This window comes from Tilletiaria anomala (assembly GCF_000711695.1).
Source record: "Tilletiaria anomala UBC 951 chromosome Unknown K437scaffold_37, whole genome shotgun sequence".
Lineage (NCBI taxonomy): Eukaryota > Fungi > Basidiomycota > Exobasidiomycetes > Georgefischeriales > Tilletiariaceae > Tilletiaria > Tilletiaria anomala.
Genome location: NW_013546985.1, coordinates 13366 through 26831, shown reverse-complemented (window position 1 = coordinate 26831; position 13466 = coordinate 13366). Strand labels below are relative to the sequence as shown.

Genomic DNA, 13466 nt, shown 5'->3' with positions numbered 1-13466 from the left:
TCAAAGGGTGCAGACTTGCTGCGACCGTTCACTGATCGACCCTCGAACCTGACAGCAGGTCTTCACGCAAATAGATCACTTCAAGCCAAACGGAAATCACCTCCAGCCACACAGCATGGCGCCTACTTCTCCATTCAAGGTGATTGTCGTTGGTGGGGGTCCAGCTGATCTCACCGCTGCTCACACCCTGTACAAGGCCACCATTGACTTCGTCGTCCTGGAACGCAGGCAAGAAGTCGTAATCGATGAGGGTGCCAGCCTCGTCCTCGGTGTCGATACCCTAAGGATCATGCATCAGCTCGGTCTGCTGGACAAGCTGAAGGCGATCTCCAGCGAATTGCTAATCTTGGAAAAGTACACCGTTGACAGCACGCAGTTTACGACTCTCCGCCACTTTGAATCCATGAGACCCTCGTGAGTCAGGTAATAGGTGGCGTGTACAGACAAGCTGGCAATGAAGTAGGCTGACGCACGCGTTTGCGTCACCCCTATAGTTTCGGCTCCGGGCCAAGAACTTTCCATCGGGCCGAACTCATTAGAACCCTCTACGACGAATTGCCTCCAAGCGCCAAGGCCAAAGTTCTCACTGCAAAAGGAGTCACGGAGATTGAATCTGACGAGAACGGTGTCTGCGTTACTTGCGCAGACGGAAGCGTGTACGCGGGATCCATCGTCATGGGTGCCGACAGTGCGCACAGCAAGACACGCCGCCTGATGGCAGACCTCTCGCAGGGCCCAAACATGGCCAAGTCGCCCTACACGATTAACTACCGCTGCTTTTGGTGCAGCTTCCCCAAGCAGACTCCCATATCTGACATCTCTACCGAGACGCAGGACCAGGACCGCTCAGTCATGTACCTCACCGGCACGGAACGCTCGTGGGTTTTTCTCTATGAGAAGCTCCCCTGACCTTCATCGGAGAGCCGACGGTATAGCGCCGAAGAGGCTGATGCCTTTGCTACACAATTTTTCGACTTTCCCATCATGCGCTCCCTCAAGGTCGGCGATGTCGTCCGCCAAAGCTTTACCAAAGGCATGGCAGACATAGAGGAAGGCATCGTGAAACACTGGTCCTGGGGCAGAGTTGTCCTCGTCGGAGACGCCTGCCACAAATTCACTCCTAACGCCGGCCTGGGACTGAACAATGGTGTGCAAGGTATTGTTGTCTTGCTCAACGAGCTGCGCCGGACCATCGAAGCAGTAAGCGATGGCCAACCCTCGCTGGAAAAGCTGACAAAGGCCTTTCAAAAGTACCGAGTTCTCCAGATGAAACCGCGGCAGGCAAATGCGACACGCTCAGCGCAGACCATTGGGGTGCAGACTTGGGCCAACTGGGGCTACTACATATTTGGGCGCTATCTCATGCAGTCCAAGCCGTTGCAATGGCTGTTCAACAGGTTCTTGATCCCAAAGAGCATCCAGGAATCAAGGGTCTTGGACTACGTGCGCACCAACGAATGCTTCACCGGAACCATTTACTTGGACGCACCCACTGAGTGCGTAGACCTTGCATAGCGCGTATAGATCAGCATCATCTCTGCACGACGATGAATACGTCGAGCAGAATGTAAATTACTCTAAGACTCGAAATTTTGAAAAGGACATCATGTTTAGGTCTCGAGATGGGAGTGAAGCGGCGATATTTTCAGAAGAATGACTGCAGAAAATGCGCATGATATAGAAAATGGCCAGGGCCCTAGAGCCGCGAGACGACAGCCTCTAGACTTTCTTTGAAGATCTTGCACGCCTGGGCTAGCTCTTCCTCGGTGATTGTAAGCGGAGGAATGAAGCGTATCACATCTTGTGTGCTGGTGCTGAGCAAGAGCATGTCGCGCTTGAGACACTCTTGTACAACCTGCGGCGCAAGCTGTGCGTGCTTTGTGCCATCCACCTCGAATAGGTATAGCGCGGCGGTGCTGTCGGACGATGCGGCGGGAAGAGATGAGGAGGAAGCCCCTTGGTCCTGCGAGAATTGCAGCCCAACCATCAAGCCGAGGCCTCGGATGTCCTGGATATACTTGCCAGCTTTGGAACCGCTCTGCTGCAGCTGGTGAAGAAAGTCAAACATTTGCTTGCTCCGCGCTGCGACATTGTCAAGGATCTTGTCTTGCTCGAACGTGTCTATGACAGCATTGGCAGCCGCGCAGGAGACGGCGTTGCCGGCGTAGGTACCGCCCATCGATCCAGGACCCTGCTTGTCCATCAGCTCTTTTCGTGAGACGACCATGGAGAGCGGGAAACCGTTCGCGAGACCCTTGGCGCTGATGAGGATATCCGGTCGGACGCCCGAGTGCTCGATCGCCCACATTTTTCCCGTCCGACCGTAGCCTGATTGCACCTCATCGGCGATGAGCAGGATGTTGTGCTGATCGCAAACGCTGCGCAGCCCCTCGAGAAAAGCTTTCGGAGCTGGCACGTAGCCGCCCTCGCCGAGGACCGGCTCGAGGATGATCGCTGCAGTGTCACTAGGCGCGGTCTGCTGAGCGAGCAGGAGCCGCAGCTGGTGAAGACAAAGTGAGACCATCTTGTCTGTTGGTGTGTTGGGTGCCACGCCGAGTTGTGAGTAATACGGGAATGGCGTGACAAAGACGCCCGGCATAAGCGGAGCGAATCCGGTGCTGTAGATAGTCTTGCTCTTGGTCATCGCCATGGTCCCTGAGGGGAGGAAAATAAATATGTTCTCAGTTTTCGTGCTCCTAGGAACATAATTTTGTTTCTGGAACGCACCCATTGTGCGCCCATGGTACGAGCCCTGCATGACAATGATGTTCTGGCGACCAGTGGCGGCCCTCGCAAGTTTGACGCTCGCCTCGACCGCCTCGGAACCGCTGTTCCAAAAGAGGACAGAATCAAGACTCCTGTCCGGCACGTGCCTCAGCACCTTCTTGATAAGCTCGATCTGTTGCAGGCTGAAGCCGATGTTCACCTGTGCGTGAACCAGCGTGCCAACCTGCTCTTGCGCCGCGGCCGTAATGCGAGGATGGCAATGGCCAAGGTTGACAACGCCGATACCTGACGTCAAGTCGAGAAGATGTTTGCCCGTGTCTGTCGTAAGGTACGATCCTTGGCCTTTCGCCAGCACATGGGTGGACATGCGGCCGATGCCTCGTGCGATGTGCGCCGCACCGAACGATGCGGCTTCACTCATGGTCGAGGAAGAACGGGTGGCCGAAGCGGACGACGGAGCTGCGACGGGCGCCATGGCGGGAAGAAGCTTGGACTTGAGGGGTGTTCTGATGATCAGCCTCCCTTGGACCAGCATGGCATGTGCGAGCTGCAAGATGGGAATGTAATTGGGGTAGAAGGGTCGAACGAAGTGTGTTGCCTCCTCTTTTGACTACTAGTGGTGAACACCATATCCAGTGTTCCCTGGATTCTCCGATTAACCGCTTCAATGTACAGGCAGTTCACCACGTTTGCATCTCCACGGAGGTGTACATACATAGCGCCCAGTCTTATCTTCTCCAGTGGGGAATACACCGCTCTTCGGTCATTGTGAGCCTCTCCTGTTATCGAGTGCGCCACAAATATCACACTCGAAACAATAAAAACGCCGCCCCGTCTGGCACTCGCGGGCAAGGGAACTTGAGAAGGGCCGCGGCTCCTATAAGAGCATCTCCCTGCATATCTCTCGTCTCCCCACTTTGGTTCCCTCTAGGGACCAGGCACGAAAGGCGAACGGAGAAACTTATACCCAAAAAGCTTTGCCTTTTCGAGGGGGTTAGTGAATGGCCAATGGCTTCGTACAGGAAGCGACAAAGGTGGCATTAACTTCACAGCCAAGCTGACATGGGCGATACTTGAACATCAGACGCTCTCGCGAGGGAAGGAAAACTCGGCTGCGTTTTGCTCTTCCGATGTCGAGTCATCCTGAAGCTCAATTCCCTCATGCTTGCCTGGCTGTCCGTGCCTGAAGTGAGCAGCAGTATGCGAGGCACTTTATGAAACGCATCTTCGCATTTCATTAGAATCCATGGAAACCGCCCGCTCCACCAGGACGCCGCCTCGCGCCGGCCCCAAAGCCAGATGCACTGCCACCAGCTCCGCCACCAAAGGGGCCACCAGCGCCTGCAAAGCTGGATCCGCTGGGATGACCACCCGTGCTACCCAGAATATCGGCGAGGTTAATGCCGCCCATGCCACCCATGCCGCTAAAGCCTCCGTGACCGCCGAAGCCTCCCATGCCTCCCATGCCGCCGAATGGGTCCATTGCCTCGTTCTCTGGGTCGTCTGCTCCCGCGTCGTATCGGCGACGCTTGGTATCGTCCGAGAGGATCGAATACGCCTCGCTGCACAGTTTGAATTTCTCGCTGTCCCCACCCTTGTCAGGATGGTGCTTGAGTGACTCTTTTCGGTAGGCTGTGTGGAATCCAGGAGTCTCAGCATACGCGGACCAACCCCTCAGCTCGTTCGCGCACATTGGATCTCACCTTTCTTGATCTCTGCATCGGTAGCAGACTTCTCTACGCCTAGAATCTTGTAATAATCCTTTTTCTTGGATCGCTTGAGGTCTAATTCGGCGTTCCTGAGCTCCCGTCTGAGGGCTTCCGTCTCCGCGCTCCTATCAACTCCAATCGAGCTCTCCTCCAAGGCTTGCTTGAAGTCCCTCACTGCCTCTTCGTACTTTTCCAGCTTGAGCTGCGCCCGCGCCCTTGTTCTCAGGGCTTTGACGTAGCCACTGTCGAGCTGCAGTGCAGTATCGCAGTCCTCAACAGTCTCTTCGTGCTTGCCCAACTTCGAGTTGGCCGTTGCGCGGTTTGACAATAGCGTCGCCTTGAGGCCTTTCAGCTCGCCGTCTTCGTCTACATCCTCCTCTGCGGCCGTCAGCGCCGCGGTGTACTTCTCAATCGCGTCCTCGATGTTCCCCGCCTTAAATGCTGCATTCCCTTCAGCTTTGATGTTGTCCAGCTTCCTCGACTTTTTCAAAATAGAGCGGGCCGCTTTGCAATCTGGGTCGCTTCTCAATGCAGCCTGCGCGTGTGCAATCGCTTTCGCCAGTTCGCCTTTCGCCATGAGCACGCGAGCACGAAGCACCAGTGCATCTGAGTTGTGCGAGTCAGAGCGCAGTAAGTCTGTCGCAGCAGAGCTTGCGGCGTCGAGATGACCCTTGCGCAAAAGCAAGTCCGCTTTGTTCATCTTCCAGGCCAACGGCGCGTTCTCCTCGCCGCCAATCTCTTGCATTGCCTTGTCCAGTGCAATGCTAGCGAGCGTCCAGTTCTTCGAATTACGATAAGACGCATATTGGTCAAGGTGCGTAGAGAGGCGCTTGACTTGCGCTTCTAAGCTCTTTGCAGCCGCAACTTCGTCCGTCGAGAAGGTCGTCGCCGAAGAGGTAGAGGCTGCTGATGGCGAAGCGCCCGAGCTGATGATTTTGGAAAGAATGTTGTGCGCCTGTGTCACTTGTCCCAGACTAAAGTGACACCGGGCCATACGAACGAGCGTTTTGGCTGAAGAATCAGACTGTAGTGCCGAAGCCTGCTGACAGTCTGCTAGCGCAGGTATAAATTTTTTCAGTGACATATATGCTGCGGCGCGATTGGTGTAGTAGGCGGCCTGGGTGGAGTCGTGGTCAATCGCTTTGGAGTACTGCGAGACCGCGTCTTGCCACCTGGCAGCTTGAAAAGCAGCATTACCCTCGGCCTTGCATTTTTCTGCCTCTACAATATCTTCCGGAGTCGGTCTGTCGTCGCGAGAATTAGAAAGCAGAGCACGTGGCTCGGGAGCTCCAGATCGTCAGTTCACACTTTTCCCACGACAAAGGGTGCGGTCTACTTACGCCGCTTTCTTCGCGCTGCAATTCCCCGCGGCCGCAAGATGGTCATCTGTGGCGGCAGCCACCGGTTGAGACTCTTTTGTCTCGATTGTCATGTCGTCTTTCTTCATCAATGCTTCCACGATGATCATTACCCGGGCAGAGCGCCTGTCGCGAAGGAGATGCTATTATATATGGAGGCGAGAAGGTGCGACTAAAAGATGAGCGACGGCCGGGTGAGACTTGCATGCTGCCTGCGGCCTGCTTAAGTTTCTCTTTGAGTATCACGTGATGGGTTCGTGCCGAGGAGCGAGCAAGTATGCGGCGGCGGAGAATTTGTTTTGCCTGAGATAGCCTTAAAAAGAAATATCTTTCATTCTCGGCCGAAATATTTTGGTGTCCAGCACACCTTTCGAAATTCCAGCAGGAAGAGGTTGATTCTATCACCTCTCTCTCTTCTTGCCATCGATTCTGGCTTTAGGCTTGGTGCAAGCCGAATATCGTCTGATCCATTGCGAGCCAGATCGCAGAATCTGTCACCGTCATCGAAGATCTTGTTTAACTGATTGGCCGCCTCGGCACTCGTCCAGCTTCACGCCTTCAAAAGTGTGCTTGATGAAAGTGGGTGCACAGTTATTCGTCTCACCAACGCGTTCATCATTTGTCAGTGAGGTATAGGTCGGCACATCTACCACTCGACAGCCGGCAGGACAGCCTCTGTCTTTGCTTCTCTCAAACTGACAACGTCTCTCGCTCATCGTACGCGAGCCTTGCCTGCGCTGCTCAGCAAGGGTGGGCACAGAGCTGTCTTCAGACCCGCTCGCGTTTGGCTGATCTCACCCAATTCAACTTCGCTTCACACCGCAACACCACAAAAGCTACTCATCCATCAGGTCTTGCACAAAATTACCTCGTGCTCAGGGTCAACCCCTTTGTGGAGAGTGTATAGCAAGGGTTTCCCCGGAACAAACAGACAGCATTCAACTTGGGCATCGGAGTTGCGGGCTCTGCTTTCAGGCATCATGTCATACGTACAGCAGCCTCCTGCCGCTAAGCGGGCGTTGGACGAGGGTGACAGCGCGGAGGAGCGGCAAGATATGAGACACACGAACTCTGCTGGAAGCAGTCACGAAGTGAAGTCTTTCATGACATCGGCCGGTCAATCTGAGGACGCTGCCAAAGATGATGTTCGTCAGAACAAACGCCAGCGCAAGAATGAAGAAGACGGCGCCAAGCAAAGCAAGGATGGAAAGCAACAGCGCCCAGATCGGCGCCGAGATCGCAACAAGGGTGGCAACTACCGCTTGGATCGGGGAGTTCCGAACAGCAACGGCCAAGGTGTGCCGGCGGAAGCAGATGAAGGTGCCGGGGAAGAATCAGGTTCGCGTCTGCCAAAAAGGAAAGTCGCAGTTGCCTTTGGATATTGCGGAATAGGCTATTCTGGTCTTCAGATCAACCCTGGTGTCAAGACGATTGAAGGAGACATTTTCGACTGTTTCTGCCAAGTTGGAGCTGTCAGCAGAGACAATGCGGTCAACCCAACAAAGGTTCGTGGCAGTACTGTTCCGCTTTTTATCGCTGAGCACTAACGAGATCGCCTCGAAACGTCCAGGTTGGGCTGCAAAGAGCTGCACGAACAGACCGTGGAGTTCACGCTGCTGGAAACCTGATGTCGCTGAAACTGATACTCGAACCCCCCTCATTGCAAGACGAAGAGGCAGGAGATATGGCTGGAATATTGGAGAGCGCCACCACTCTTCAACAAGCTGCGGCAACGTCTGAGTCAGAGCAAGAGGGGGCTGCACTCATCCGCAAAGTGAACAGCATGCTACCCGAGTTCATTCGAATCTGGGGCATCACCCGCATTCAAAACTCGTTCGACGCGCGGGTCAGCTGCGATTCGCGCATGTACGAGTACCTTCTGCCGACGTACGTTTTTCTACCGCCGAAGCCAGGCTCTGCGATGTACGAGATGCTGGCAAAGATGCGAGACGAAGAGAAGTCGAGGAAACAGGACGGTGCCGAAGCCGCGACCGGTGGTTCAGATTTTGATCCATCCAGCCCAAACCAAACACCCAATGGCGAGCTTGTTCCATCTTGGGACGAGATTCTCAAGCATCCATTTTGGGAACATCAAGGTACTAGTCATACCTTCACTGAGGACCTTCTTGAGAAGAAGAAGTGGAGAATGCCAAAGGAAAAGTTGGAGCGTATCAAGAAGATATTCGGGCAGTACCACGGGGCCCACAATTTCCACAATTTTACTGTCGGAAAAGAGTTCAGAGAGAGAAGCGCTCATCGATTCATGAAGAAGCTCTCGGTAAGTCTAGTTCCACATGGTTTTCCAGGACAGACAAGCTGACACTTCCAAACCTGGCAGATCTCAGATCCAATGATGATTAAGGACACTGAGTGGGTGTCGATCAAGCTGCACGGACAATCTTTCATGCTGCATCAAATTGTGAGTAATCTTCCCTGGAGGCAGGTGTACAGGCACTGAGAGCCTCAATGCCGCTTCATTTATTTGCAGCGTAAGATGATTGGCCTTCTGGTCCTTGTCGGCCGCACGAATGCCCCAAGCTCTTTGATCCTCGAGACCTACGGACCAGCCCGAGTGCATGTGCCCAAGGCTCCAGGTCTTGGTCTGCTTCTGGAGCACCCAGTCTTTGACACGTACAACAAGCGCATCCAGGGCTCGAACAAAGGCATCCAAAACAAAATGGAAAAGCTTAAAGGGGACGTCGAGGAGATCGAGAGACTTCAGCTGGGTCAGCAACTAAGAGAGCCGGTCGAGTACACTGCTTATGAGGCGGATATGGTTACTTTCAAGCAGAAATTCATCTACGACCGCATCTTTTCGACTGAAGAAGAGACAGCAGAGTGAGCTTGTTGGGGGCTGAAGGAGGGATGTCTGGCAACCATTTATGCTGACCACACTTATTTATAGGTTTGGAAAATGGCTTAACTACCTTGATGTCTTCAGCGGATCAGACTTTGAGTATCTCAACCCGAAGGGCGTGATTCCGCAGAGCTGCCTGTTGAAGCTTGGCGAACACAGGAGAGAACATAAGCCAAAGGGCGCTCAAGGACAGGCTGATAGTGCGCACGACCCAGACAGCGATGATGAGGACACTGAAGCCCTACTCAAAGGTAATCAGGCCGAGCTTGATGGATAGGCATCAGGTTATGTACATGGATATACGATAGCCAGCACAATGTACTCTACACTAACACGAAGCGTGCAGCAAGCTTGATCACGATGGGCTTTGTTCTACCGTCGCTGCTGCTGTTGCAACATCTGAGCGAGTACGGCCATGTCCAGACCTTGTGTCACACCTCCGACGCCTGTGCCTTGTGCGTAAGGCGCTTGTGCAGACACAGATGGCGCGCCGAACGGCATCGTGAACGTTGGTGCTTGTCCTTTGCCCTGCAGCAGCAGCACCTGCTGTTGCTGAAGAAGCAATTGCTGCTGTTGCTGTTGCTGTTGTTGCTGTTGCTGTTGTTGCTGTTGTTGCTGCTGTTGCTGCTGTTGCTGCTGTTGCTGCTGTTGCTGTTGCTGTTGCTGCTGTTGCTGTTGCTGTTGCTGCTGTTGCTGTTGCTGTTGCTGTTGTTCTTGCTGCTCCTGCTGCTGCTGTTGTTGTTGTTGTTGTTGCTGTTGCTGTTGCTGCAACACTGCTTGGAACTGCATCTGCTGACCAGTGTGCATCTGCGACTGATCGTGTGATGCCGCAAGCATGGCCGAAAAGTCTTGCTGCGATGGTGCATGTGTCTGTTGTGGCTGGCTCTGCTGGAAGTTTGGGTTGTGACGCGCTGCAGCAGCGCTCTGTACGGCAGCGAGCAGCCTTGCCTGCGATGCGGGGTCCAACTGTGAAAGGAATGCCGCTGGATTCATCGTGCTCTGTGAAGGCGCCTGTGACACTCCCAACCCATTTGCCTGCTGCACACTGCCATTCATCTGGGTGCGTTGCAAGAGCTGCTGGATCAGCTGCTGTGCCTGTTGCTGTGTCTGTTGCTGTGCCTGTTGCTGTGCCTGTTGCTGTGCCTGTTGCTGTGCCTGTTGCTGTGCCTGTTGCAATGGCTGTGATGGGTTTGACCAAACGCTTGTGGATTGAGATTGACCCTGGGATGCCTGACCCGCTGAAGCAGCTACAAGAAAATCTGCAGGCATTTGCACTGTAGAGGGAGGTCTCACCTGTTGCTGCGCTGGAAGGCTTTGCGCGGGTGGGTTTCCTCCAGACTGGTGCGCTGTCAATGAATACGCCGCTTGCGCACGGTTTGCTTGGGGCGGTGTTGCTAGCACCTTGTCAAACGGAATGGGCTCTTTAAAGAGCAGCCCTAACAGTTTCGCCGACGGTGGTTGGCCTGCAGACGGGGTGGTGAGTGTAGCCATGAGCAGAAATCCAGTGGTGTTGCCACCGTGCTTGACGAAAGCGGCACTTTTCTTCAATTCGAGAGCCTTTGCCAGCTGCTGATAGGTATTGAAATTGGCAGCGTTCCTCTGCGCTGCGCCTTGCATGTTTGCTGGTCCCTTGGTCGGATTGAACAGAATCGCAGGGATTCCTTTCGAGGCCACCGTTCGTAGTTGCCCTTGATTGACGGGCGAGACTGCACTAATTGTCAACGCGGTTGGCCATGGAAGCGCTCTGGGAGAAACCCGATTAGATCAGAATTAGCGACGCGGACAACGAATAGGAGGCGGAAGACTCACAATGCTTGTGGCGCGACGTCGTTCATGCAACTCGCTGAAACAGAAGTGATAATCTCTCGGCGTCCATTCGGAGCTTTTGGATCTTGGATGCTCCAGCTAATAGGACCCTCCCAGATAATCTTTGAACGCGGAGCTGTTTGGCCAGACTGGCCCGATGGAATCTGTTGCCGCTGCTGCTGCGGCTGGGCGTCGCGCAGCTGCGCTTGGCCTGTTAGAGCGGAGGATTGTGCTTGTGTCGAAACACCGTTCGGTATCTGCTGTTGCGGCGGTTGCTGCGATTGCGGAGGTCGCGACTGTGTATTGTTCTGAGCTTGCTGCTGTTTGTCCATCAGTCCACCCAGTCGAATGCCAGAGCTGCGTGCTTGTTGCTCGAGTGCCATGATCGCTTGCGCAATGCTGACCAGATTAGCTTGGGAGCCGGTTCCTTTCGCAAAGAAGAAAGCCTGTTGATACACCTTGGCCTGTAATGTGGCGATTTGAATTTTGAATCCTTCGAGTATGCCCAACGACACATCCAATAGCCACTGTGGTGCGTTTGCAATTGCTGCTCCTTGTTGCTCAATTGCCCTTTTGGCGTTGACTAAGGCTCCGGCAGTCTTGCTCATATTTGCAAGGCTTTGAATCAAGAATCCAAACCGCTGTAGAAGTGGCCCATCGACGCCTGGTACTTTGCCTTCCATTGCTCGGACAAGCGCCTGCTGCACCACACGCGGATCCGGCAAATTCAGCACAGCCGCATTTGGAGCGGCGGCTGCAATGCGGGTCGCATGCTGTGCTGGTTGTTGCTGTGCCGGCTGTTGTGTCTGCGCCTGCTGTTGGGTAAGTAGTGACTGCGGCTGAAGACTTTGCATCTTGGTGCCCGTTTGCTCATTTGTGGCATTCGGCCCTATGTCACTTGTTGGCTGCTGCTGCTCTTGCTGGCAAGCTAGTGATGCTCTTCTTTCCCTAGAGCCTGCTCCCGTTGCGTCAAGCAGCTTGTGATTTGCTTTTAAGCGTCGTCGACACTTGTGTGAGCCACTGCCGAGATGCTTTGTCGCAGCAGAGAAGCCCGAGAAAGAAAATGCGCAGTGCTCCGGCAGTTTCGCCTGCTTTTCATTACTCGGCGAGAAAATAGAGGCTGGATGATCGCAAGGCACAGGGGTCACGGCGGATCCGATGCCTGCGTCAAGGCCGACAAGCGTCGCATGTATTTTTCCTGGAAGACTGTTGCCAGGCAGCCCACCGTCTTTGCCACCAGCGGCGATCGCCTTCCTGAGCGCGTCATCCCCACCCGGGTCTTCTGTATCCACTAGGATTGTCGAGACGTATACGCCTCGCGCAACAAGCTCTGCTGCTGCCTGTGGCCATGTCCAGTTGTCGTATACACTTCTTTCGTTTCGCAGTGCCGGTAAAGTTGAGACTGACAAGCGTGCGTCAAAGGATGAGGGCGGGTGGTGTGGATTCGGAGGAGCATTGGTTGTCGGCAAGATGTTCAGGAGGTAAAACGAGGTCGCGGGGGGCCTCGATTGTACGAACGGATGGTCCGGTCTTCGTGATTCCTCGGGGAGCATCTGTACAGACATGGCCTCAGCCCGCAGGCTTTCTGAAAATAACGAGGGTATGCACTCACCTCTAAAGCGGCAACGAGGCCTTCGCTAAATAAGAGCCCATCCCATTCATGGGAAGCCCCATTTTGTTTTCCAATTCCAGAGCCTTGAGAGCCATTTGGACCTTCATCATCCGCACCGGACCACCACATTTCATCGAGTTCGGCCTGGATCCCGCCGCCAAGTCCGTCTTCTTCGTCAAGACTGAAAAACAAAACGTCCAAGTTCACATTGGCGCATAGTTGGTCGGCGTACACAGAACTAGCCTTCGGCGTCTCTTTTGTCTGCTGTGCGGGGTCTTGCATGACTTGCAAGAATGCCTCTGATGGCATCAGCGGTATCCGTCTCAGAGCAGCAGTGGGATACGCTGGAGGATCAATCAGATGATCCAGCATGTCCATTTCGTCATCCTTATGCTTCAATTTTGAAGTCCTTCGTGTACCGTAGAGGACTGCTCCAATCTGAAGCGTAGGTTTGGGGGAGACAGCTGCCGATACAGCCGCGGCAGCGCTGGCTTTGCCTTTACCCTCGCCTTTGACGGCCGTCTCGTTAGACGCTGCGAGAACTTCTAGAATCCGGTTGGCAACGGGTTCGACGACGGAGCGCATGAAGTCTCGGGACCGCGGTGTGATAGCGGCATTATCCCTGGGCATGAGGACGATTAGTGCGCTCCACGGGGTTTTGTCGGCTGCAGCAATGCCATTGGCAGGTGCGGCAATTCCAGGCGCATCCACCACGAGCGGGACTTCCAGTGGCAGACTTGAAGCAGGTGTCGTCCAGGTCGACATGGTGTTGGCAGATCCTTGGGTAGTGGCAGCGGACGCTAAGGGGTTGTTCGGCAAAGCTGTCCTTGACAAGCCAGTGGCAGCCAAGTCGATGTGGCTCGCGCTGATCGAAGGTGTGAGAAAGCTACTGGATGCTGGCAGCGGTACCATAGTATCGTGCATCGGCAGGATGACACCCAAGTTAGATATGCTGGGACTTGCGCCGATTCCCAGCACGCTCGCGCCCTTGCCCATACCTACTCCAGTACCCATGCTCATGCTCATTGTCATGCTGGAAGGCGAGCCGGACATGGCAGGCGGGCTGAAGACGAGTCCATTGGGCACTGGTGGCCCTGTAACTACCGACGCCCCACTCGTCGCCATATCGACTGTAGTTGCCTTCCAGAGGCCAGCCAGCAGCGGCTGTTGATCACGTTGGTACGGGTATTTGCTTGAACAGCGTCAGCGGTTAGGGCGCTGTTGGCTTTGTCGCACCGGGCTGCATAGCCCATGTTACGACGCTGTAACGATCACAAGTTGTGCAGCTGCACACAAGGCAAACTGTGCACATGTATAGATGGCTTGGGTGATCTTGCAGGTGAATCGAACGGGTAGAGATCAGTGAGCATGTCGCAATTATATGCTAAATTGTCCGA

General features: G+C 54.5%; 5 protein-coding genes across 5 annotated transcripts; 2 read left to right on the top strand and 3 right to left on the bottom strand.

Annotated features, from left to right (window-relative positions):
* Positions 1-115: 115 nt before the first annotated feature.
* Positions 116-1515, top strand: K437DRAFT_268194 (FAD binding domain-containing protein; the record flags this gene model as incomplete). The annotated part of the gene is made up of 3 exons (XM_013387970.1): positions 116-414; positions 495-878; positions 936-1515. 3 exons carry the CDS (start codon positions 116-118, stop codon positions 1513-1515), a joined length of 1263 nt encoding a protein of 420 aa, XP_013243424.1.
* Positions 1516-1696: 181 nt separating this feature from the next.
* K437DRAFT_223842 (uncharacterized protein) lies at positions 1697-3148 on the bottom strand (the record flags this gene model as incomplete). Its single annotated transcript, XM_013387969.1, has 2 exons — positions 1697-2655; positions 2728-3148. 2 exons carry the CDS (start codon positions 3146-3148, stop codon positions 1697-1699), a joined length of 1380 nt encoding a protein of 459 aa, XP_013243423.1.
* An 816-nt stretch (positions 3149-3964) lies between these two features.
* K437DRAFT_268192 (TPR-like protein) lies at positions 3965-5868 on the bottom strand (the record flags this gene model as incomplete). Its single annotated transcript, XM_013387968.1, has 3 exons — positions 3965-4359; positions 4431-5680; positions 5777-5868. The coding sequence occupies 3 exons, from the start codon at positions 5866-5868 to the stop codon at positions 3965-3967; spliced, it is 1737 nt and encodes a 578-aa protein (XP_013243422.1).
* Positions 5869-6897: 1029 nt separating this feature from the next.
* On the top strand, positions 6898-8928 carry K437DRAFT_223834 (pseudouridine synthase; the record flags this gene model as incomplete). Its single annotated transcript, XM_013387967.1, has 5 exons — positions 6898-7299; positions 7365-8072; positions 8133-8213; positions 8283-8632; positions 8700-8928. 5 exons carry the CDS (start codon positions 6898-6900, stop codon positions 8926-8928), a joined length of 1770 nt encoding a protein of 589 aa, XP_013243421.1.
* K437DRAFT_256281 (uncharacterized protein) lies at positions 8911-13459 on the bottom strand. The gene is made up of 3 exons (XM_013387966.1): positions 12070-13459; positions 10461-12010; positions 8911-10395 (listed from the first exon to the last, which is right to left on the bottom strand). The coding sequence occupies exons 1-3, from the start codon at positions 13120-13122 to the stop codon at positions 9024-9026; spliced, it is 3975 nt and encodes a 1324-aa protein (XP_013243420.1). The 5' UTR covers positions 13123-13459; the 3' UTR covers positions 8911-9023.
* Positions 13460-13466: the final 7 nt, after the last annotated feature.

What these genes read in the sequence shown, in the direction of transcription:
- K437DRAFT_256281 (XM_013387966.1), bottom strand. Translation starts at nt 13,122, where the DNA reads ATGTCCGGCTCGCCTTCCAGCATGACAATGAGCATGAGCATGGGTACT. An exon ending in GCCTCGTTGCCGCTTTAGAG is followed by an intron (nt 12,011 to 12,069) that starts GTGAGTGCATAC and finishes ATGTCTGTACAG; the next exon opens with ATGCTCCCCGAGGAATCACG. An exon ending in GACGTCGCGCCACAAGCATT is followed by an intron (nt 10,396 to 10,460) that starts GTGAGTCTTCCG and finishes GGTTTCTCCCAG; the next exon opens with AGCGCTTCCATGGCCAACCG.